At 47.1% G+C, this 25,222-nt stretch overlaps 1 protein-coding gene across 1 annotated transcript; it reads right to left on the bottom strand.

Moving 5' to 3' along the window:
- Positions 1-4,205: 4,205 nt before the first annotated feature.
- APOL5 (apolipoprotein L5) lies at positions 4,206-23,594 on the bottom strand. The gene is given in 6 exon segments (XM_074003167.1): positions 4,206-5,581; positions 7,651-7,815; positions 8,517-9,479; positions 9,482-9,499; positions 15,081-15,209; positions 23,564-23,594. Coding segments are annotated over 6 exon segments (1,398 nt in total). The 3' UTR covers positions 4,206-5,489.
- Positions 23,595-25,222: the final 1,628 nt, after the last annotated feature.

Genomic DNA, 25,222 nt, shown 5'->3' on the forward strand with positions numbered 1-25,222 from the left:
TCAAAACCCTAAGGAGGAAAGAGAGAAAATGATGTAAAGAAAAATAGTTTGCTAAAGGTGGGTGTGTTTCTACTTTCATCTTGGGTGGCCGCCGGTCCTCAGTGAGGACCTCTCTCCACTTGCAAACAGTCAGCAAGTCGAGCTGATTCCTTGGTCTCCACCCATAGTCCTCAGGTGTAGCACGTGGCTGTCTGACCTTTTATCAGGCAATGACCTCTGGACCAACTAGATGGACAGCATCCAAAGATAAGTCATCTTTGTCTAGCACGTAGTAGATGCTTTATATATTTGATTTTTTTTTTTTTTTTTGGCTCAAACCCCTTCCACTTACATAATTCTTCCTGTTTTGACAGGCTTTAGCAATGATGTGTTTTTCTCTGACTCAAGCTCAGCCCCAGTCCGCAGCCTCCATTCATCACATGAACATTGATTGGTGACGTGCAGCCATATATTGGTGCCATTTGGAAACAAAGCCTGGAGAAACTGGATTTTCTCTTAGGTAATTCTGTACATGTCTCTCCCCGCCACCAGACTGAGCTTCCAGAGGGCAAAGGACCAGATTAATCATGTCCAGCTTCCTAACACCTCACTGAGGCACCTGCTGGAGCTCCCATCATATAAACCATACTGACGGTTCCACAAAGAGACACAGACTCAAATGCACAGCCAGGAATATGACAAGCACAGGCAGAGTGTCTGAGAATGAAATCACACATAATTCTCTGAGACTTTATTTAAAACACAAGGTGAATTTACAAAAAGTTCAAGATGAATCAAAAGGTGGCCCTGGCCTCAGGCTTCCATGTCTGTGCCTCTGTTGAGGACAAGGAGTGCTCAGAGCAGCTGCCTCTCCATGCTCCCAAGTAGCCAGTGGCCCCTGTGATGGCAACCAATGATGCAGGTTTGTTTTTGATTGTTTGAAAAGAAAACTGAATTTCAAGGAGCCAAGTTTCTCTTTCTCCCTGAGCCATAGTAAGCTGTGTGGTCTCAGTCAAATCTCTGCCCATCTGCCCCACAGCTTCCCCATCTGTAGGATGTCAGGACAAATCAGCTATTCTGGCCGGGTGCGGTGGCTCATGCCTGTAACCACAGCACTTTGGGAGGCCGAGGCAGGTGGATCCTCTGAGGTCAGGAGTTCGAGACCAGCCTGGTCAACATGGTGGAACCCGGTCTCTACTAAAAACACAAAAATTAGCCGGTCATGATGCTGTGCGCCTGTAACCCCAGCTACTCAGGAGGCTAAGGCAGGAGAATTGCTTGAACCCAGGAGGCGGAGGTTGCATGAGCTGAGATCGTGCCACTACACTCCAGCCTGGGTGACAGAGTGAGACTCCGTCTCAAAAAAAAAAAAAAGATAAGCTATTCTGTGGGCCCCTCCCAAGGCGGAAGTGCTGACTCTGTATTGTTGATAACAGAACTTGTCTCTCCAGGTGGAAATCAAGCCTAAACAAATGCTCAGTCCCAGGGACAGGGCTGATCCCATCACGCACTCCCACGCTCCGCCTTCCCCTGGGAGCTCAGTTCCTTCTACCTCACAGCTCGTAAAATGCCTGTGCATTCACTAAGTCCCGTCAGAAACTGCACAGGAGCAATTGTGACCAAGTAGTCACAAAAGCTGGCACCACACAGCGGCATGTCGGGAAAACGATGCCTCCATGTTGGAGACTGCCTGACCCAGTTCTAGGCCGAATATCGGAGGTTCTCAACCAAAGGAGCAAATCAGAGCCCCATTTACACGCCCAGGCTGCAGACCCGCAGGTTCCAACTCATTGGGTCCAAGTGGGGTCTGAGCATCCGGATTTTGTGAAGAGGCCAAAGATGATGCTAATGTGCACGCTGGTTGGAATCTGCCACTACAGGATTTTGGATCCTGCCGTCTTCTCAAAGCGTGCCGAGAGACGGAGAACAGAAAAGGTCTTTTTTTTTTTTTTTCTTTTTGAGACAGAGTTTCGCTCTTATTGCCCAGGCTGAAGTGTAAGTTGTGATCTTGGCTCACTGCCACCTCCGCCTCCTGGGTTCAAATGATTCTCCTGCCTCAGCCTCCCAAGTAGCTGGGATTACAGGTGTGCGCCACCATGCCTGACTAATATTGTATTTTTTTTTTTTTTTTTTTTTTTACTGGAGACAAAGTTTCACCATGTTGATCAGGCTGGTCTCAAACTCCTGACCTCAAGTGATCCACCCACCTTGGCCTCCCGAAGTGCTGGGATTACAGGCGTGAGCCACCGTACCGGGCTGAAAAGCTTGTTTTTAAAAAGGCTGGGACTGATGTCTCTACGAAGGTTCATCGGTGGTGACATGTTACCACACGGTCTGGATGATGATGGTCTAGGGTGAGGGGAGAGGGTGTGGGGGAGCGCTCTGTGCTTTCCACTCAATTTACTCTAAAACATAATTCACGTTAAAGCCTATTGATTTAAATGCAGGGAAGAGGCAGCCAGGGTATGACGGAGTCAATGGAAATATTCAAGGATCGTGGTTCTGTCCCTCTCAGCCAGATCACTCTTCCTGAACACCTTTGTTCTCAGATGAGCTCCTGCTCCATCTCCATGGACGGCTTCTGCTGTCTGTGGGCAAAATTCTAAACTCCTCAGCCCGGCATTGACGGCACCTCCCGGTCCTGGCCTCAGACCGTCTTTCAAGCTTAGAATCAATAACGAGGAGCCCAAACTGAAAGGGACCTCAAAGACCATCCCCACCAGATTGTAAGTCCCACAAGGGGGGCCGTCCTTGTCTGTTCACCACAAGGAACTAGGACGTGACCAGGGTCTGCAAGGGCAGAGACCTACACCCGGATCTGACTCCAGGTAGGAGTACATGCCCTGGCCCAGCCACCAGCCATTGCATTCCGGCCCAGTCCCCCCGCTCTTTTTTTTTGAGAGGGACTCTCACTCTGTCACCCAGGCCGCAGTGCGGGTGGCGCGATCTTGGTTCACTGCAACCTCCACCCCCCAGGTTCAATTGATTTCCTGCCTCAGCCTCCCGAATAGCATGGATTATAGGTGCCTGCTATCACGCCTGGCTAGTTTTTGTATTTTTAATAGAGATGGGATTTCACCATGTTAGCCAAGCTGATCTCAAACTCCTAACCTCAGGTGATCTGCCCGCCTCAGCCTCCCAAAGCACTGGGATTATAGGCGTGAGCCACCATGCCTGGCCAGAAATCCCCTTTTTCTTTCTCCCACACAGCCTGTCCTTCCACCTCCTTTTGCCTCAAGCCCGTTTCTCTGAACATTTCCGACATACTCCAGCCCCCTTCATCTCGCTTGCCTCTGAGCTCTCTGCAGCATGACTTTATTCTTGCCATACTTGGCTTCGTGCTGCGTTATTTGGAATTATTTGAGGCCAGGCCTCTTTTGTATTCAGCTCTGTCTCCAGTGCCAGAGCCCTGGAGCTGCCATGCATCCCTCAGTGTCTGTGGGACCTGCCAGGCCAGCTGTGGGAGTCAGGACTAGGATTGATCTGAGCAGAGCCTTCGTGTGGGTTTGTTTTGTTTTGTTTTTTGAGATGGAGTCTCACTCTGTTGCCAGGCTGGAGTGCAGTGGCACGATCTCGGCTCACTGTAACCTCTGCCTCCCGGGTTCAAGAGATTCTCCTGCCTCAGCCTCCCAAGTAGCTGGGATCACAGGCAGGTGCCACCTGCTCCTCTGCTCTAAGAAAGCCTTATTCTTTTAGGATGTAAAGCATGGGCTCCGGATCCCAGCCGTCTAAACTTGAAATCCGGCTCTGCCACTTCCTGAACGTGTGCCCTTGCAGGAGTTGCTTAGTGTGCCTCAGCGTTTCCATCTGTCAAATGGAGATAGTATTAGTCTGTACTTGAGAGTAAGGATTTTAAAAGTTCATATAGGGGCTGGGTGCGGTGGCTCATGCCTGTAATCCCAGCACTTTGGGAGGCCAAGGCGGGTGGATCACCTGACGTCAGGAGTTCAAGACCAGCCTGGCCAACATGGTGAAATCCTGTCTCTACTAAAAATACAAATAAAAAAAAAAACTAGCCGGGCGTGGTGGCGGGCACCTGTAATCCCAGCTACTCAGGAAGCTGAGTCAGGAGAATCACTTGAACCCGAGAGGCAAAGGTTACAGTGAGCCAGGAACATGCCACTGCACTCCAGCCTGGGCAACAAGAATAAAACTCTGTGTCAAAAAAAAAAAAAAGAAAGAAAATTCATATACGTAAAATGCTTAGAAATACATGGCACATAGTATTCATTCAATACATGTTTTATTATTATTATTAATCGTGTGATCCACAGGGATAAGCCAAGCACTCTGGACAACCATCCCAGGCTCCAAAGATAGGACAATGACATGGGTTCTGAGCCTTAAGTTCCAACATCCCCTTGACCTCCCAGTTCTAATTGGTCAGGTCCTATCTTCCCTGCTGAATTATTTGCTTCTTGTGTCCTCAGGAAACTGAGGCACAGAGAGGTCATAGAGCAAGGCCTCAAACCCCAGCAAGAACCCAGGCAGCTCTCCTGGGGCCGTGTCCCTAGGCCCCCTATAGACCCTGGCACCCAGTGGTCATGGGGGCTCCATGAGCCTTTCTTCACTGAGTGGAGGCCCTTCCACTCCTTCCCCCCCTCTTATTCTCTTCATCTGTTCGTACAGTCAAGGTTGTGGAATTGTAGAGTCGGGCACAAGCCTTGACGTTCAAATAGTTCAAGCCTCTATTTGATCAATAGGAGCAAAAGGTCCAGAGAGGCTAAACACAAGAGCATACAGCCAGTTATTGGCAGGAGTCGGGGCTGAGGAGCCTCCCCTTTTCCAAATGTTGCCTTGCTGGTGTTTGAAAGTGTTTGCCTGATAGAATAAACAGGAGCATAAAATGGTTTTTCCAGCAGAATGCTAAGTTCTCCAAAGTTGGGGTCTTCTGTGCTAGCTCGGGGTCCCTGCCAGGGTTCTCTTCATCCAGAGCAGTCAGTAAATGCTTCCCCAGTCTCCTGTCGTGCTTTCTGGAAGCACGGCATTGGCTGAACGTCTGTCAGGTACCGGGGGTGGCCTTAGGTGCCTTCGCATATGAGATCTCATTGAATTTTCACTTCAAAATGAAACTGAGTTCTTCATAAGAACTCCTCATTCTCATCCCCATTTTGTGAGAAAGTCAAAACAGTGGCAGGAGGAGCCTTGCACAGTTTCACACAGGTGGAATGTTTTCTGAGCCTGGATCCACAGGTCTTGCACAGTTTCACACAGGTGGAATGTTTTCTGAGCCTGGATCCACGGGTCTTGCACAGTTTCACACAGGTGGAATGTTTTCTGAGCCTGGATCCACGGGTCTTGCACAGTTTCACACAGGTGGAATGTTTTCTGAGCCTGGATCCACGGGTCTTGCACAGTTTCACACAGGTGGAATGTTTTCTGAGCCTGGATCCACGGGTCTTGCAGTTTCACACAGGTGGAATGTTTTCTGAGCCTGGATCCACGGGTCTTGCACAGTTTCACACAGGTGGAATGTTTTCTGAGCCTGGATCCACGGGTCTTGCACAGTTTCACACAGGTGGAATGTTTTCTGAGCCTGGATCCGTGGGTCTTGCAGTTTCACACAGGTGGAATGGTTTCTGTGCCTGGATCCACAGGTAAGCTGAGGAGTAGTGCAGAGAGAACTGGTCTGCCGGCGGAGAAACAGGCCAGGTGGAAAGCGGGGCAGTGAGCTCCTTGGGGGCGGGAGGGGCAGGGACAGGGAAGACTGCCCAGCGCCAGGCCTCTCCTGAGGGCGGCACTGATCCTACCCCCAACCTTTCACCTTTCACACTTGAGGGCTCCCTTGTCTTATATATTGTGTTAGCACCATGAAGTACACTGATTTTTCAGTAGATAAGCATGTGGGCTAAGATTTTACTTTTTTGAAAAATATTTTATCATGTTACCACGTTTGTACTGTGTGAGAAGGAATGCATATGATCTAGTTCCACCACGTTTTAACCCATCAGGAACTCCGTCATAAACTTTATTAAGAGACAGAATTTCATTCTTGTTGCCCATGCTGGAGTGCAATGGCATGATCTCAGTTCACTGCAACCTCTACCTCCTGGGTTCAAGCGATTCTCCGGCCTCAGCCTCCCAAGTAGCTGGGACTACAGGTGCGTGCCACCCCACCCAGATAATTTTTTGTATTTTTAAAAGAGATGGGGTTTCACCGTGTTGGCCAGGCTGGTCTCGGACTCCTGATCTAGTGATCTGCCTACCTCGGCCTCCCAAAGTGCTGAGATTACAGACGTGAGCCACTGCGCCTGGTCGAGTTTGTCCTGTGTTTAAACATTTTATTTTAGATTTGCTGTAAATATTTATTATCTATATTCCTTCTATTTTATAAAACAGTAATGTGCATAACTGAAAACTTGAAAAACACAGAAAGGCAGAAAGAAGAGGGGAACACATCACCAAATTTACCCCTGAACAGCCACACTGTGACCTTGCTGTACTCCTTTGAAGGGTTTTGTTTTCCTATGCACAAGTTTGAGAGATGTGCTTTCCTTAGGTAAAAGGTAAGAAAGTCCCTGCTCTTTTCCACCGAATAATACAAGTAGCACTTTCCCCGTGAACCCAGTCATTGAAGGAGCATCATTTCTGACAGCTACCTAGTGTTTTATCAAGTGGATGAATATTTTGTATGTAACCAGTTCCCTAGCATTGGAACATTTTAATGGCTTCACATTTTTCATGATTATAAATTATGCTACAGTAAAGGGATGATTTTCTCCCAATAATAGCTTTTCTCAAATCATTAACTTGTCATTGCAAGACCCTGGGAATGGAGAATGGATCTTAGCTTGAGCAACAGTCTCCACGCAAAGGTGCTGACTGCAGAGTCATGACAGATGACAGGAGGGAAGAGGGGGAGGAGGGGCAGGTGATAGTTTAAAAAGTTTTTCATTTTCATTATGAAGGTACTATGTAGTTACATACAATTTGGAAAATACGTGAGTTTGGAATGTGTTCCAGCTCGTTTTAATTAACATGAACATGTAGGTCTTCTCGGCCTCCAACTCCATCTGTACCCACAAAAAACCTGGTCTCTTGCAAATGTGTCTTCCACCCCAGGTATTTCTGGAGTCCCCAAGGGTGACCACAAACCATTGCAGGTTTGTCTTCTATTATCATTGCTGCTGGTTTTATCATTGCCACTAGAAGCTTCCCTACCCCCTTATTCTTCATCAAAGACTTGCATTTTGCCTCTGTTAAATGAAGGTTCAATGGTGACAGGGTGACCGACTAGGGTAAAAAAAAAAAAGAAAGGAAATAGTTTACTCACTTCTGCAGCCTCTTAGGGATCCCAGAGTGGGTTCACTTGAGCTCCCAGAAATTACAGGGCGGGGCGAGGTCATTCTTCACTTTGCACACCTAGCCCTTCTCTGTCTTATTCACTGCTAGGCCTGGCATGATGCCTGGCACAGAGGTGTGCCCAATTGAGATTTGTGCATTAACCTCATGAATGAGCGAATGGCCCATCTGGCAGGAAGTAGAGAGAGAGCTCCGTGAGATGACTGGCAAAGGCACCAGGTGGCGTGGCAGGGGCCGGATGGAAAGCTAGCAGCAGCCCCTCTTCCCGTTAGGCCCTCCCTTCCCTTCTCCGAGGCCCGCCCACCCAAGGAGGGGTTACTTCACTGTCAGGGGTTCCCACAGCTCCTGGCTTGCTTGCATCCCACTTACCTCTTCTCGCTGTCGGTGTCTTCCCGGGGCCTGGTGCTGGTGGGGCTGGCTGGTGGCCAAGTGTCCTTGGGGCAGAGACTGTCCTCTTTGGTATTCTCGGTGTCCCGCCAGGGCCCAGACTAGGCTGGTGCTCCACGACAGGCCAGGGGAGAGGTGAGCGAGACCCTGTGGAACATGAGTCTCTGCATCTCACAGCTTCCAAGAAAGTGATTTCTCTACATAGGAAAGTCTAGAACTATAAACTATCTTTCAAATAAAAATCCTTTCCCAACTCATTGCAAGTGTCATTTTTATCACGCAATGCCACATTCATGTCATTCAACACGTATTTCTGGCACACTGGCTATATGCCAAGCACTGCTAGGTGCTGGGGATACTGGTATGGACAAGAGGGACACAGTGGCCCAGCCGTCGCCACCCAGACTGGCTCATCTGGTCTTGTCGCCTCTACCCAGGAACCGGCTCAGCGCAAGAGGGTGACTTCGACTTCCTGTGATGTCATCTCCAATCCGAGCAACCAGCACTCCTCACTCCCCGGACCCCTGTTCACCAAATTAGCCTTCCCTGCTGGAGCCTGCAGACCACAGGAGAGGCAGACAGGAAGCACCCCCACAAACACACACATATGGGATTTCAATAATTTATGGTTATTTATGGTCAGGGCTTTGAGAGAAGAGAATGCAATCCTGGGAAGAACTGAGGGCAGCTAGTTAATGTCAGGGGTGTGGGGCAAGTCCTCTCTTTGAAGAAAGGACAGCTGTAGTTATGCATTGATGTGTCCGTTTGTTTAGCATTCCTCGCCCCCACCCCCAGCCTAAGCTTTTAGAAGAGCAAGACCACATCTGTGTTATTTGCTGCCTTCCTACCTTCTGGTTTAACCACACGGGATCCTCGAACAGCCCTTCCCCGGCAGCTGGAACAGGTCCGGCTTGCCTTCTGCAGCAGCTGCCGGTGGCGCTCAGTGAGCTAGTCCAGGTCCTGCTCCAGCTTCTTAGCAAGTGTCCTCAGTTCCTCTGCTGTCTCTGTCCTTGCCCCATCCTCCAGGTGCTTCCAGCTCTGCAGGAAGCTGCTCATGTCTTTCAGAAGTAAGAAGCCAGCCCCAGCAGCACCCATCACCCGAGCACCATTGGTCATGGCCAGAGTTGTGCCCTCAAAGGCTCTCTGCACCCCTCTAGCCCTCCAGAAAGGGATGTGTCTTGTGACCACAAAATTCTTGACCATAGCCATGAACCCAGAGTTGGCTTTGGCCATCTGGTAGGCACGAAGGTCCCTGATGCCCTTGATGGCTTTTACACACTTGTCAACACAAAAGCCAGCAGCCCCGATTTCAGACCAATTTATTTCTCCAAAAGCCTCATGTGATGTCGTCAGAGGCCCCAGTCGGCTGGCTTTGTCTCTTGCTGCTGAATCGCTCCTATTTTCTAAAACATTTGTTACTATGTTGGTGATGGCAGCTGCTGCCCCCAACCCTGTCGCAGCTGTTGAGAGCACGAGACTGCCTCCTGCTGTCACAGGTGCTAGGGCCAAACCCAGGATGCTCATGACCCCAGAAACAGTCCCGGAAGAGCTGGCCACCGGGCTGGTCTTGGTCAGCAACTTGTGAGTGGTGTCAGCTTGGTCCGCAAGGATGTTAAGTTCTTTGATGTTCTGTTCTAGCTCAAATTTGTGCAAAGGAAAATACGAGAGAAACAGTCTTTCCTCCTCTGACAGCCAGCCGTCTGGCATGGAATCTTTGTCACATCGCATCAGTTCTTCAAACAGAACACAGGACAGCACAGCAGCCTCATCACTGTGGACAGCTGACATCAAATTGTTAATTTTCCAACTCGGCACAGGTTCACCAGTGAGGCTAAAGACATCGAGGTAATCTGAGTACTAAAATGTGTGCAGGAGGCAGAGCCCTGGGAATCGAGGTATAATGTCAAAACCACCTTTGCAGAAATTCTAACAGTGGGGAAATTATGGCAGTGAAAGGGGTCTGACCTAGCCGGCTTCATCTTGCTTCTAACCTCCAAGCTGTTCTTGTTCTTTCTTCTGGGCATAGGCTCAACTAACTTTGGGAGGAACTTAGTTTATAGTTTAACTTTGAAACAAAGATGACAACAGCCCCTTCCCGAAACAAACCCCTTTCTTGCCTAGGGATCAGACTGCCTTTACAGGACTAAAAAATTAGCCATAATATTAGAAATTATAATTTAGGTGTTATTCAACCAGAGGCCACAAGATTCTAAACCTCCCCACTTACTCCTCGACATAACATCACTATTGGAAAACCTAACACGAGTGCTTGAGGTATTTTTCAGACCCTGCACTCAGTGGTTCAGCTGTCGCCACCCAGACTGATCAACTGGCTCATCTGGTCTTGTGGCCTCTACCCAGACACCGGCTCAGTGCAAGACGGTGACTTCGACTTCCTATGATGTCATCTCCAACCCCAGCGATCAGTACTCCTCACTCCCTGGACCCCTACCACCAAATTATCCTTTTAAAAAAACCCGTCCTGGCCAGGCGTGGTGTCTCATACCTGTAATCCCAGCATTCTGGGAGGCCCAGGTGAGCGGATCACAGGGTCAGGAGTTCAAAACCAGCCTGGCCAATATGGTAAAACCCCGTCTCTACTAAAAATACAAAAGTTAGCTGGTTGTGGTGGTGGGCGCCTGTAGTCCCAGCTACTCCAGAGGCTGTGGCAGGAGAATTGCTTGAACCTGGGAAGCGGAGGTTGCAGTGAGCTGAGATCACGCCACTGCACTCCAGCCTGGGCGACAGAGTGAGACTTTGTCTCAAAAAAACAACAACAACAACAACAACAGCAAAACCCACTCCTCGAATCTTTGGAGAAACTGACTTGAGTAATAATAAAACTCCAGTCTCCCATTCATCTGGCTCTGCATGAATTAAACTCTTGATTGCAATTCCCCTGTCTTGATAAATCAACTCTATCTGGGCAGAGGACAAAATGAACCCACTGGGCTGTTAGTGTGGGTGGCAGACAGACAGACAGACAGAAGGTCCACTCTGGCCTGGAGCCCTGGGTGGGGGTGGCCATGTGTTTTGAGCAGGAGCACAGCTTGAACTACCCCTATGCAGGCCCAGGCTGGTGGCTTACTATTCCATTCATCCACAAACAGCTCTCTTCCAAATGTATGTGGATACCAGCCCAGGCACAGTGGCTTGTGTCTGTAATCCCAGCACTTTGGGACACCGAGGTGGATGGATCACCTGAGGTGGATGGATCACCTGAGGTGAGGAGTTCGAGACCAGCCTGGCCAACATGGTGAAATACCATCTCTACTAAAAATACAAAAATTAGCCAGGCATAGTAGTGGGTGCCTGTAGTCCCAGATACTCAGGAGGCTGAGGCAGGAGAATCACTTGATCCTAGGAGGCACAGGTTGCACTGAGCCGAGATCGTACCATAGCACTCCAGCCTGAGCAACAACAGTGAAACTCTGTCTCAAAAATAATAATAATAATAATAAAATAAATGTATGGGGATACTGACGTTATGAATAAAATGTAACTTAAAAGCTTTACTGACTTTTGTCACCAATTCTTTTCCTAAAAAAGACATATGTACATGTATACATTTATAATTTATACATATATAAGTTGTGACTAATTTGATTAAGAAACAGTACCAAAAGTATACAGAGCAGATGCCTTGATCTTCTTTCTTTTTCTTTTTTTTTTTTTTTAAAAACATGTTTGCTTGTAAATTGTGGTTGCTTCTGGGCAGGGAACCTGGGACATCTGGAAATAGGATTTAAGGGGAGACTCTTTTTTTTGTTTTTGAGACGGGGTCTCACTATATTGCCCAGGCTGGCCTCAAACTCCTGGGTTCAAGTGATGCTCCCCAGCAGCTGGGACTACAGGCACATGCAACCACACCTAGTGACACTTACTTTTTACTGTTTGCCCTTTTGTTCCTCTTAGCTTTTGTGTCATATGCATGTATGATCATTTTTAAAAATTAGTAAAAGAGTCTACATTTCCAAAGCAAAAGTTTGGGGATCTCCAAGAAGACAACCACATATCCCCCTTCCACGGGAGAGGGCTCACTGTCGTTCAGTTGGACAGTGTTGAATATTTTGAAAACAAAGTAGATTTTTTTTGTTTTGAGACGGAGTCTCACTCTATTGTCCAGGCTAGAGTGCAGCGGCGTGATCTCGGCTCACTGCAACCTCTGCCTCGAGTTCAAGCCATTCTCCTGCCTCAGCCTCCCAAGTAGTCAGGCATGAGGCACCACCATGCTGGGCTAATTTCTGTATTTTTAGTAGAGACAGGGTTTTGCCATGTTGGCCAGGCTGGTCTCGAACTCCTGACCTCAAGTGATCCACCCCCTCTCGGCCTCCCAAAGTTTTGAGATTACAGGTATGAGCCACCACGCCCGGCCCAAAGTAGACTTCTAACAAAAGTGTGGTCATACTTAGAAATAGTGAGATCTACTCTGACCACTTGTTAACGGGCAAGTGACTGAAGCTTGTAAATCTTAAGAAAAAATGAGGAAAAGGGGAAAAAGGCACAACTGGGAAAATTCTCTCCACTCAAACCTTTCCTGTAATTTTAAAAAAGAATCACCATTCAGTTTTCCTGTTGAATCATTTTGGCTCAGTATCTGGAACTTCAGGGTTATGCAGGACCTTTGAGAACCACTGTTCTTAAGAACCTTTATCTTACGGAATTTGGGGCTCCCAGCGTGGGTATTGCTGGACTATGGACTGTGTGTGTGACTTTCTACAGCACGTAACACGGTCTGACTTGTATGTTCCCTAGGTTGGTTCTGGCCTGTCTCCTAATGGAGCATCTACAATAGACTTGGCTTGGGTTTGATGGATAGTGAGAGAGGGTCTATGGGAAAGGATGCAAGGCTGTGGGCAAACTGTACTTGGACCAAGGAACCCCAAGGCCTGAAAGGAACTGTGGACAATGGACTTAGAATCCTCTGCTCCCTAGCCAAGGCCATTAGCAGCCTCAAGTGGACCAGCCCTGGGTCCCTCCCTCCTCCCTCCTGGGGGAAGCGGGAGGGGCCTTCTGACATCCTTCCTCGTCTTCAAGTCACTCTTTTAAGAAAGGACTTCATCGGGGTTTAAAGTGAACATCTCTGTAAACCTAGGGTTTCAGTGCCCCCTCTCCAACCTAAGTTTTAGAACTATGAGATGTTAGAGCTGGAAGCCCTTCCAGGTCGCCTGGTACACAGATGGCAGAGGCATAACCTCCCCGCTATTGTTAGTGAGGGTGTCTAAAGCACAGGAGAATCGCGGTGCCGCATCTAGGCTCTTTGGGAAAGAGTGCTGCTGTGACCTAGTGGGCGCCGTCTAGGCGCAACACAGAAGATAAACAGTCATCTGCCACATTTTTGCCATCAATGAACCCAGTCCCTCATTTACAGAGGAGCAAACCGGCTCCAAAAAGGAGGGACATTCCCTGATTACAACTGAGTTAGTGGTGGAGTTAGGCTAAGAACCTAGGGCCGGGCGCAGTGGCTCAGTCTGTAATCCCAGCACTTTGGGAGGCCTAGGTGGGCGGATCACTTGAGGTCAGGAGTTCGAGACCAGCCTGACCAACATGGTGAAACCCCATCGCTACTAAAAATACAAAAATTATCCAGGTGTGGTGGTAGGCACCTGTAATCCCAGCTACTTGGGAGGCTGAGGCAGGAGAATCGCATGAACCTGGGAGGCAGAGGTTGCAGTGAGCCAAGATCGCACCATCGCACTCCAGGCTGGGCGACAAGAGGGAAACTCCGTCTCCTGAAGCCTCTAGTCTGCCTCAACCACTGGCTGATTTTCCCCGAGATACAAAAAATCATCCCTCTCCCTTTACCAAAGGAGGAGAGGTGAACATTGTACAAGCACATAGGAAGGGCCCCCGTTAACTCCGGTCCACGCAGCATGCGTCGGCCAGTAGCCAAAGTCAAGGACACGGATAAGTAAAATGGTTGTGCCTGTGCCTGAAAAGTCAATGCCTTTTTTGGGAGCTTTCCCAGACTTAACGAGAGCCTTAGGGGGAAATCTTGACAGCAGAGGTGGGAGAGAGAACAGTAGAGGGAGGTTGGGCCAAGGACACAGAGAAGTGAATGACTGTACCTGTGCCTGAAAGCGCAGGCAACCCATTTGCATGACGCATGAAGATTTTATCTTTAGGCGCTTGGCTGCTATAAATTGCGGGAGCATTGCAACCCACTTTAGAGAACCTTATGGACACTTTGGCAAGAGTTAAGTGCAGCCTCTGTTAGGCAGCAGAGTCTGTTGTGAGTCTACTGCTGCAGCCGAGCTCTGTGGGAGAGTCTGAACGCCCAGGCCAAGGCAATAGAAAGGCACGTCCCAGGAGCCTGGATCTCAAGGCAAGACTCAGACACTGTCATGGGTTGGGAAAGGGTGAAGGCAGACGCAGGAAGGAATATTCCTGGATTGGGAGAAAACCAGCAAATTCTGCTTCTAGGATTCCATTGCCCTCTAAGCCATGTGTCTGGGCATCTATCCGTATACAATGTACTTACCATTACCAAAAGATTTTTTTTTTTTTTTTTTTTTTTGATGAAGTCTTGCTCTGTCGCCCAGGCTAGAGTGCAGTAGTGGTGCGATCTTGGCTCACTGCAACCTCTGCCTCACGGGTTCAAGCAATTCTCCTGCCTCAGCCCCCCATGTAGCTGGGATTACAGGTATGCTCCACCACACCTAGCTAATTTCTGTATTTTTAGTAGAGACAAGGTTTCACCAGGTTGGCCAGTCTGGTCTTGAACTCCTGACCTCAAGTGATCCGCCCACCTCGGCCTCCCAAAATTCTGAGATTACAAGCATGAGCCACCGTGCCTGCACTTACCAAAGGTTTTACATTTTTTTTTACTAAGATTTTTTTATGCGGATGTGTACGTTTTTCCCCTTTTTTGCATATCTCTAATTGCACATGAGACAACATGAGCAACGCGTCAGCCAACTTGGTTGGAAACCATTTGTAGTTTCATCCTATGAAGGTGGCTACAGATCTGGATATTAACAATCAGATTTTATTCCTTCATTCAAATACTCACTGACAGCTAGGCGTGGTGGCTCACACCTGTAATCCCAGCACATTGGGAGGCCGAGGTGGGTGAAGCATTTGAGGTCATGAGTTCAAGACCAGCCTGGCCAACATGGCAAAACTCCGTCTCTACAAACAATATAAAAATTAGCCAGGCGTGGTGGCAGGCGTCTGTAATCCCAGCTACTCAGGAGGCTGAGGCAGGAGAATCACTTGAACCAGGGAGGCAGAGGCTGTAGTGAGCTGAGATCGTGCCACTGCCCTCCAACCTGGGTGACAGAGAAGAGACTCTGTCTCAAAACAAAACAAAACCAAACCCAAATACTCATTGAGTGCCGGGTCTGTGCCAGACACCATTTTAGATGCTGGGATTGTGGCCATAAGCATAACAGTCCGTTCTCTGCCCTTACAGAACTCAGGTTCTGGGGACTTCCCCCAGACCTCACCTCCGTAGATTACCTTTGGAAGCCACGTTTCTTCACAACCTTCTCCCAAGCCTGGAGATGGACGAAGATTAGGGACATTTCTTCTTGAGTTATCTCAGTCCAAAAAGACATAACAGCGCTCCGGGAAAGTCGGCTGTCTAATTACAATATTGGAGAATTAGGAAAAAAAAAAAAGTTAGAATACAACAAAAATCTTAATGTCTCAGAAATGTCACGTGATTTCTGTCTGATTTTAACCGAACAAACCATGGGAATGCCCAAGGCTGACTAGGATGCAATAAAACTGAAAATCTCTTAGGCTTCTGGTGGCAAAGTAGATTGGTAAAGCACTTTTGAAATGCTGACATTATACATTAATGAAATGGGAGTGGGCGGGGAAGTGCTGCATAGGGAAGGGCATGGTCCCTGGTGAGTGTTCCACCCTCCGGCCTGGGCCCACGGATCTAAGTGAGGACAAGCATTTCTGTTTTCGTTCCCAAATGTTGCATTTTCCAAGACCTCTCTGGCTCGCCATGTCCCCACCTAGCAGGCAGAAACACACAAGCAGCTGGCCATCGAGAGGAACACACAGGCAGAACACACCGACAGATGCTGACAGGTCATACACGGCTGGATGACACGGACTTCAGCCAAAGGCAGCTGGAGGAGAACCCGGCCGCTGAGTGGCCCAGCTCCAGGGGAAGACCACCTTCCCACTCCATCCCCTTTCTGGCTCCCCATCCACCTGCTGAGAGCTACATTCAATAAAACCTTGCACTCATTCTCCAAGCCCACGTGTGATCCAATTTTTCCGGCATACTAGGGCAAGAACCCTGGAATACAGAAATTAGACCAGAGCTCTGCCTTATCCTTCCGGTAAGCTCCCTGGGGCTTCGGGAGCTGCAAACACTGAACCCTAGATGGCGCTGCTGTGGGGTCGGAGCCCATGCTCCTCACGACCTGCACGTCCGTATGCTGCCCCTAGGGGTTTGAGCTGCAGGGCACCGAAGAAGTGAGCCACAGCCTGTTTTATACCGTGCAAGGGGGATAAGGGAAACTCTTCCCATTCCATTAAGTCACAAAAATCTTCTGAGAATCATCCAATAACACAATGATAGGCACCAAGACAATCGGGGCCATGTTACTGATAACACTGTTAACTTGGGAGCAAGTGAACGATCATTCTGTCCAGTGCCTATCATCTATAATCCTGAGAGAGGCACAGTCTGGTCCCTGCTGAATGACACCCGCCTGATGACAAGGCTCGTGGGCGGGATGGTGGTTGGTTTTGCCCAGGCAGGCAACACGGCAGAGTCCACCTTGTTCAGACACTCTTTCTCACATTGCAGCTTCTTTTGTTGCTCAAAAATCACTTTAAATGTATTTTCAATATAATTTGACAAAAAAATTGTCAAATTTGACAAAAAATATAATTTGACAAAAATCACCGCTAGTTCCATTACTATTGATTTTATTCTCTACTTCCAGTAATTTTTCAAATCCGTATTATTTCTTGCATGGTTTTTATACTTATAATGGTGTGTCCTGTTTTTATTATTTATTATTATTTTTTTTTTTGAGATGGTCTCACTCTGTCACCCAGGTTGGAATGCAGCGGTGCGATCTCGGCTCACTGCAACCTCCACCTCCTGGGTTCAAGTGATTGTTCTGTCTCAGCCTCCCGAGTCATTGGAATTATAGGTGTGCACCACCATGCCCAGCTAATTCTTGTATTTGTAGCAGAGATGAGGGTTTCACCATGTTGGCCAGGCTGGTCTCAAACTCCCAACCTCAGGTGATCCATCTGCCTCAGCCTCCCAAAGTGCTGGGATTACAGGTATGAGCCGATGTGGCCAGCCACGTGCCCTGTTTTTAAAATGTAATGTTATACAAGTATTTTCCATCTTGCTATGCAGTTGTTATAATGATTATTTTTGATGACTCTATGCTGTTTCCTTAACAGAAGATGTATTGTCCTGTTTATAGAAACACTCCCTTATCACGGCACTTTGGCATCTTTTTTTTTTTTTTTGAGACGGGGTCTTGCTCTGTTGTCCAGGCTGCAGTGCAGTAGCACTATCTCCCGGTTCAAGTAATTCTCCTGCCTCAGCCTCCCAAGTAGCTGGGACTACAGGTGCGCACTACCAACCTGGCTAATTTTTTGTATTTTTAGAAGAGACAGGGTTTCAACATGTTGGCCAGGCTAATCTCAAACTCCTGGCCTCAAGTGATCTGCCCACGTTGGCCTCCCAAAGTGTTGGGATTACAGGCGTGAGCCACTGTGCCCAACCATGCTTTGGGGTCTTAACACTTTTGTTATCCAGATGAGTTCTTTGATAATGTTGCCACCTTGTCCTGCCTGCTGCCTCTACTGTAACCAGTGATGGAACCAGTGATTGGCCCCTTCCCCCCTGCCACACTGCTTCATGCGGGGGCCTGAGGAGCTGCTTATGTTTTTAGTTAAACTTTACATTTTTAGTTAACCTTTACAAAGGAAGTTATTTGATGTAGTGTTTTCAAACACGAGCAGTTGAGAGGGTCTCAGGATAACTCCCTCATTAAGGCTAAGGATCTGCTATATCTCCACCCAGCAATAGCATATGGCTTCCCAGGGAGTCATGGCTTCCATTTTCTTTCACATAAGACTTGTTGATTCTTTACATTTGTTGCTAACGTGTATTTCTTTGATGTTGTACATTGTTTTGATGCAATTACGAATAGTGGTCTTTTAATGTAATGTTTTCTAACTTGTCTTGTTACTTATAGAAATGTTACCCATTTTTAATACTCTTGTGCTTGACTACATGTTTATTACTGTAGTAGTTATTGAATGAATAATTCATGAATGAATAATGCTGGACTTTTATTTCTGTTTTTAGTATTTTGTTTTCTTATGTTGGTTTCATGCCTTATTGGGTTTCCTTGGATCCTTATTTTATATTATGATATTGACTCTAGTATTTCACAGTTGGCAGTTGGTTTTCATCATGATAAGGCAGTGTGTTTTATTCCTATACTTAGACATTTTTATTAGGACTAAGTGTGGAATTTTCAAACTCCAATGAGATGATTATTCTTTTCCTTTTTTGTTTATCCCATGAATGTGGTGCATTCTTAGCATAGATTTCCATATATTGAATTACCCATACATTCCATGAAAACCCCCAACTTTTCATTGCATATTTTTGAATCAGAATGTTATAGATTTATATCCTCTAGTATTTTATTCCTATATTCATCATAGAGAAATACATGATATTGAGTCATAGTTTTCTTGTGATCACAGTTTATCATTGGTGTTATATTTGCTTCACAGAATGTATTCAATAGCGTATTTTTTCTATTTCTGGGACAATTTGTACAACATGAGAATTGTTTGTTTTCTGAAAGCTTAAGAGAACTTACCAGGTAACACCTTGGAACCAGAAACTTGCAAATTTCCTCATTTGCCACATGGGATGCTTTAGATTTTTTTAAATTTAAGCTTATAATATGATTAATAAATGTCACTCTCTTCCCCATTCCTGAAACCTGTCTCTCCCAGTCCTCACCTAAGTCTATTTTTTTCTTTTCTTTTTTCTTTTTTTTTTTTCTTTTGCAATAGAGGCTCTCTGTCGCCCAGGCTGGAGTGCAGTGGTGTGATCTCAGTCACTGCAACCTCTGCCACCTAGGTTCAAGTGACTCTCCTGCCTCAGCCTTCTGAGTAGCTGGGATTACAGGTGCCTGCCACCACGCCTGGCTAAGTTTTGTATTTTTAGTAGAGACAGGGTTTCACCATGATGGTCAGGCTGGTCTTGAACTCCTGACCTCAGGTGATCTGCCCGCCTCAGACTCAAAATGCTGGGATTACAGGCACAAGCCACCGCACCCGGCCTGCCTATTCTTTTTTGAAGAGACTTAAAAAACCCTAACAAAGTCCGTGGTCTTTCAAACTGCACCTGGTTCTAATTTTCTATGTACAATTATTTCTTATGTTCTTTGAATAGGTGTTTCACAAAAGAAGTACTGTGGCCAGTAAATATGGGACAAGGCGCTTGACATCACTAGTCGCCCCAAAACACAAATTTAGACCATGGCCAGCTACTGTTTCATTGATTAGTTTGGCATCCTGTGTGGGCGAAAAAGAGACAGGAGAACACGTACACTTGGTTGAGACATAAGATACTTGGCTGAGCATAAGATTACATTGCTTTTGTTTTTTTTTGTTGTTGTTTTTTGAGAGCGAGTCTCGCTCTGTCACCCAGGCTGGAGTGTGGTGGCATGATCTTGGCTCACTACCTCTGCCTGCCGGGTTCAGGTGATTCTCCCACCTCAGCCTCCCAAGTAGCTGGGATTACATGCACCCACCACCACGCCAGGCTAACTTTTATATTTTAAGTAGAGATAGGGTTTCGCCCTGTTGGCCAGGCTGGTCTCGAACTCCTGACCTCAGGTGATCCACCCATCTTGGCTTCACAAAGTGCCGGGATTACAGGTGTGAGCCACTGTACTCGGCCACTATGGCTTTTGGAAGGATGATTTAGGGTATCTTTCTTTTTTTGTTTTGGAGATGGTCTCATTTTGGCAACTAGGCTGGAGTGCAGTGACACAATCTCGGCTCACCGCAGTAACCTCCCAGGCTCAAGTGATCCTCCTGTCTTACCCCCCCAAGTGGCTGGGACTACAGGTGTGTGCCACCATGCCCAGCTAATAAATATATAAAAATATATATATGGAGATGGGAATTCGCCATGTTGCCCAGGCTGATCTCTAACTCCTGAGCTCAAACAATCCACCCTCCTTGACCTCCCAAAGTGCCAGGATTACAGGCGTAAGCCACTGCACCTGGCCTTCTCAGGGTGTCTCTTAACATGAGAAGTACACATGCCTGACACTCAGCATCCCACCTCTAGAAACTCACCCACCACAGACACAACACAACAGCAGGTACACAGACAAATGTGTACAGATGTTCATCCAGTTATTTGAAGTTGTATAAAGGAAATGGAAACAATTTGAAAAATCCATGTCTGGAACTGTTTACATGAAAATAGAGCAATACAAAATAAAGGCTTATGGATGTGAAAAGGAACGAGGCAAATCTATGTAAAACTGACCTAGAAAGAGGTCTAGGATATATTAAGCAAAATAAAATAGGTTGAAGAAAATGTTCTTTATATTCTTTTCTCTTTTTTTTTAAAGTACTATATATGTGATGTAGGAGTAGGGGAATATTCTCGAAGGAGATACACCAAATGTGAACAGGCTTAGGGAGTGAGATTTAGGGCTGGGGTGACAAAATACTTTTGCACTTTTCACTCATCTATGTTATTGAGCTTTGTTACCAAAGTAACATGTTAGTTTTATAATAAAAGCCAATAGAAGCCAGGCATGGTGGCTCACGCCTGTAATCCCAGCACTTTGAGAGGCTGAGGCAGGCAGATCACCTGAGGTCAGGAGTTTGAGACCAGCCTGGCCAACATGGTGAAACGCTGTCTCCACTAAAAATACAAAAATTAGCCGGGCATGGTGGGGGCACCTGTAGTCCCAGCTACTCGGGAGGCTGAGGCAGGAGAATCTCTTGAACCCAGGAGGTGGAGGTTGCAGTGAGCTGAGATTGCACCACTGCACTCCAGGCTGGGTGACAGAGCGAGACTCCGCCTCAACAACAACAAAAGCCAACAGAATAAAAAGAGTTTAATAATGAGATTTATTATTCATTTTTTATCATTATAAAATCTCCAGCTTGTACAGTAATGCATGGGGTGCTGGGAATGCTGCCAAGCACATGGTAAGACAAAGAAAGTCTGACAAATTCATACTATTAAATATTCATATTGTCTTCTTTGTTTGTTTGTTCTGTGTAAGTTTTTCTAACTTGTTATTTTGGCCTTTTGTGTCCTATTTATTTCAGGCTATCTCTTAGATGTAGAAAATTACTCAAATCTGATTTTGATACTCTTCTTCATGTTATTCATATTCATATTAATTTTCTGTTATAATTGTTCAACTTTGATTTGTCGCATTATTTTAGGCATTCTGCTTTGTATTTCTTTGCTCTCCTCTATGCTCTACATAGATAGGTACGGTGCAGAGGTTTCAGCTGATGCAGCGAGTGGTTTATTGTGGCCGCCCGGAGCTTCACCTTGAAGGTAGAGATGTGTCTTATCTGTGCTTTCCTGCCTATTCTGTGTATGACCAGTAAATGGCAGATACTGAACAACACTTAGAATAAGACTTCATTGTTCATGACACTAAGTTTTGTTTCCTTATGTATGTATGTGTGTATGTATTTAATTTTTGATACACAGTCTTGCTCTGCGGCCCAGGCTGGAGTGCAGTGGCATGATCTCAGCTTTGCAACCTCTGCCTCCCTGGTTCAAGCAATTCTCCTGACTCAGCCTCCCGAGTAGCTGGGATTATGGGTGTGCACCACCATGCCCAGTTCATTTTTGTATTCTTAATAGAGACGAGGTTTCACCACGTTGACCAGGCTGTCGACCTCCTGGCCTCAGGTGATCCATCCGGCCACTTCAGCCTCCCAAAGTGCTGGGATTAAAGTTCTGAGCCAGTGAGCCCAGCTGACACTAAGTTTTTTATGTTTAAAATATTGCTCAGCCCTCCCTGCTGTACCAGGCTAGAATAGATCTTGGGAGATGACTCTATTACACTTTATTTTGGGGAGGAGGCAAGAAGGGAGTGAGCAGGCCTGAGACCCAGCAAAGGCAGAGGATGATCAAATAGCGGGAGTGGGAGAACCACTGGACGGGTTCTGGGTCTGTCCATGAAACGGGCTCATAGTTTCCTTCCAGTTAAAATCATCTCCTATGCAACTTTTGTGCTTTATACATAGGATGAGAGGTCAAACAACGCCAACTTGTGCTTGATTATGTACACAGCTATTTCACGAACCATCATATTTCATAATCGATCCATTTCTGATAATTTAAAAATGCATCTTCCACTGAGAAAGCTCAGAATATCACAGAGGGGTGAGAAAGAACTGCCCTTCTCCCCCTGCTTTGCCTCACATCTCCCAAAGAGGGCGTTAGACTCTTCTGAGTGGTTTTCATTACAAGACACGTGTCCCAGGGGGTCACCTTGAGTGGACGCTGTGGCCACTGTGCTCAGCGATCACACACAGATGCAAGGAGCCCGCTCCTCGCTCCTGCCTCCTCTCTTAACATGGAGTTTGAGTTCATTTATCTTGCTTTCTCACCTCTTCTCAGCCAGGCACCCTGCACTCATCGCTGGAGAACAGAGTGGTCCTGAACTTGGAGTCTGGTTTTAGAGAGAGGGAGAGGCTCGTATAGACCTAAGCCATGCAGTTCAGTCCATTCTGCCAGAGAGCTCTGCTCTGGAGAGTCGGCCCCATGCCAGAAGGTAAAATGAGGCATTGTCCTTTTCTGCTGCTACTGTTTGCCATTGTCCCTCATGCTAACGTGTCCCTCGGGGGCCGTGTAGTGAGAAGGCATGGCTGGGCCAAAAACAAATCTGGAATTCTCGACCACACAATCAGATAACAGTGCCTGGACTGACCACAAAACTGAACCCATTAAGAGTTGCAGGCGTGGCCGGGCGTGGTGGCTCATGCCTGTAATCCCAGCACTTTGGGGGGCCGAGGTGGGTGGATCACAAGGTCAGGAGATCGAGACCATCCTGGCAAACACAGTGAAACGCCGTTTCTACTAAAAATATAAAAAATTAGCCGGGCGTGGTGGTGGGCGCCTGTAGTCCCAGCTACTCAGGAGGCTGAGGCAGGAGAATGGTGTGAACCTAGCAGGCGGAGGTTGCAGTGTGCCGAGATCGCGCCACTGCACTCCAGCCTGGGCGACAGAGCCAGACTTTGTCTCAAAAAAAAAAAAAGAGAGTTGCAGGCGCAGGAGGGATAACACAGATTTTTTTTTTTTTTTTTTTTTTTGAGACAGAATCTTGCTCTGTCACCCAGGCTGGAATGCAGTGGCGTGGTCTCAGTTCACCGCAACCTCCGCCTCCCAGGTTCAAGCGATTCTCCTGCCTCAGCTTTCCGAGTAGCTGGGATTACAGGTGTGCACCACCATGCCTGGCTAATCTTTGTATCTTTAGTAGAGATGGGGTTTCACCATGTTGGCCAGGCTGGTCTTAAACTCCTGACCTCAAGTGATCCACCTGCCTCAGCCTCCCAAAGTGCTGGGATTACAGGCTTGGCCAGTACGGCCAACACAGATGTTGTATTCTGACTTGAGTATGTATCCGCATCTGAGGTCCGTGAAGTATAGTCACCATAGCTAAGGAAACCAGGATGACAGGTCTCTAATTGTAGGAGGAGCGTGAGCAGAATCTCATGGGAAATAGGGCAGGAAAGGGACTTTAGTTCCTCACCTTCACTTTCGGACCCGGGAACAGCCACATCCAGTACCTCAAGTCACTTCATAATCTCTAGCATCTCCCATCGTAGGTGGGGACAGTGAGCTGGGGTCAAGAGAACTTACTGAACAGGGGAGGATTACCTGGGTGGATTTTGGTTGGCGCTGCCGTCATGGTGTCTCTGAGGATCCCTTGGCGCTTCTCTCTCTGCAGGTGACAATGGATCCTGGGCCGGAAGAGATGCAGCTTCCCCTCCTAAAGAAGAAAACCAACCCCACAGTCATTCAGAGAGGCAATGAGTGGCTGGGCGCCATATGGAGCTGAGGCCTAGTGACTCCAAGATGGGAATTTGTAAACATAAAATCCACGGAGGATGGAGAGCTTGAAGAGGAGAAGAGCACTGAGGCTGGAGCTGGGAAACACCAATGGTAGGTGGAGGGGTCGAGGAATAACTCAGAGGAAGCTGCCCCAGAGAGAGGGTGCAGGGAGGGACCCCAGCATCTGTTTCTTTTGCTGTCAAGCCTCTCACTGTCTCCATCATAATACAGTAACTCTCAGAAGTGCTTGCAAAGACTTCTGGTTTGAACATGAATGGATCACATTCTCAATTTCTCTTCTTTCAAAAATTACCCATAAGCAGCAAGGAAAATGAAACAGATACCATCTATTAGAGACTAGGGGAAATAGATAAACTAGATTAAAAGGATGCCGAAAGCAATGGGAATGAGCAGGGCTTTGGGAGCAAGAGGAGAGAGGATGTTGATAAATGCAAATTTCAGGTGAGGGGTATCCCCAAAGTGCAACAATAAAACTCTGTGTTCAAAATAGTAAGACTAAGGTGTACAGGTTGGCAGTGAATCCGGATTGGTTTCACAAAGCAGTGAAGATATGACTAAATGAGGAAACACAGTGAGACAAGCCATATTTGTAGGAAGCAGTTTGTTTTTGAGGCAGAGAGGGGAAAACACCTCACATTGTGAACAATCTGAAAACTGCCAATTCCATTGCTGGGGAGAAATATATACTAGAAATTCAGGTGGAAGGCGTAGGTCATAAAGAACAGTTCTGCTATCCTAGAACACAGTCCTGGCATTTTTCTGTTTAATTTTCCCTAAGTAACTGGCCCATGAAAAGAAGAAAAGCCATCAACACAAGGTCTACACAAAAAAAATATTAATAACAAAAAAACCTCAATTTTTAAAATGGACAAAGGACATGAATAGGTATTTCTCCCAATACGTGCCAATGAGCATGTGAAAAGATGCCCAGCGTCTCTAATCATTAGGAAAATGCGAATCAAAACCACAATGAGGTTAGGCACGGTGGCTTATGCCTGTAATCCCAGTATGTTGGGAGGCTAAGGTGGGAGGATTGCTTGAGGCTAGGAGTTCAAGACCAAGCTGGGCAACAACGGCAACACTCTGTCTCCACAAAAAAATTAAAAAATAATAATTATTTTGAAAACCACATGAGATACCACTTCACGCTTATGCGGATGACTCTTACCAAAAAATAAAATGAGCCGGGTGTGGTGGCTCACGCCTGTAATCCCAGCACTTTGGGAGGCTGAGGTGGGTAGATCACCTGAGTTCAGGAGTTCAAGACCAGCCTGGCCAACATGGCCAAACCCCGTCTCTACTAAAATACAAAAATTAACCAGGTGTGGTGGTGACGCCTGTAAACCCAGCTACTCGGGAGGCTGAGGCAGGGGAATCACTTGAACCTGGGAGGCAGAGGTTGCAGTGAGCTGAGATCACACCACTGCACTCCAGCCTGGGCGACAAGAGCAAAACTCCGTGAGG

The sequence above is a fragment of the Macaca fascicularis genome, chromosome 10 (assembly GCF_037993035.2).
Source record: "Macaca fascicularis isolate 582-1 chromosome 10, T2T-MFA8v1.1".
Classification (NCBI taxonomy): domain Eukaryota; kingdom Metazoa; phylum Chordata; class Mammalia; order Primates; family Cercopithecidae; genus Macaca; species Macaca fascicularis.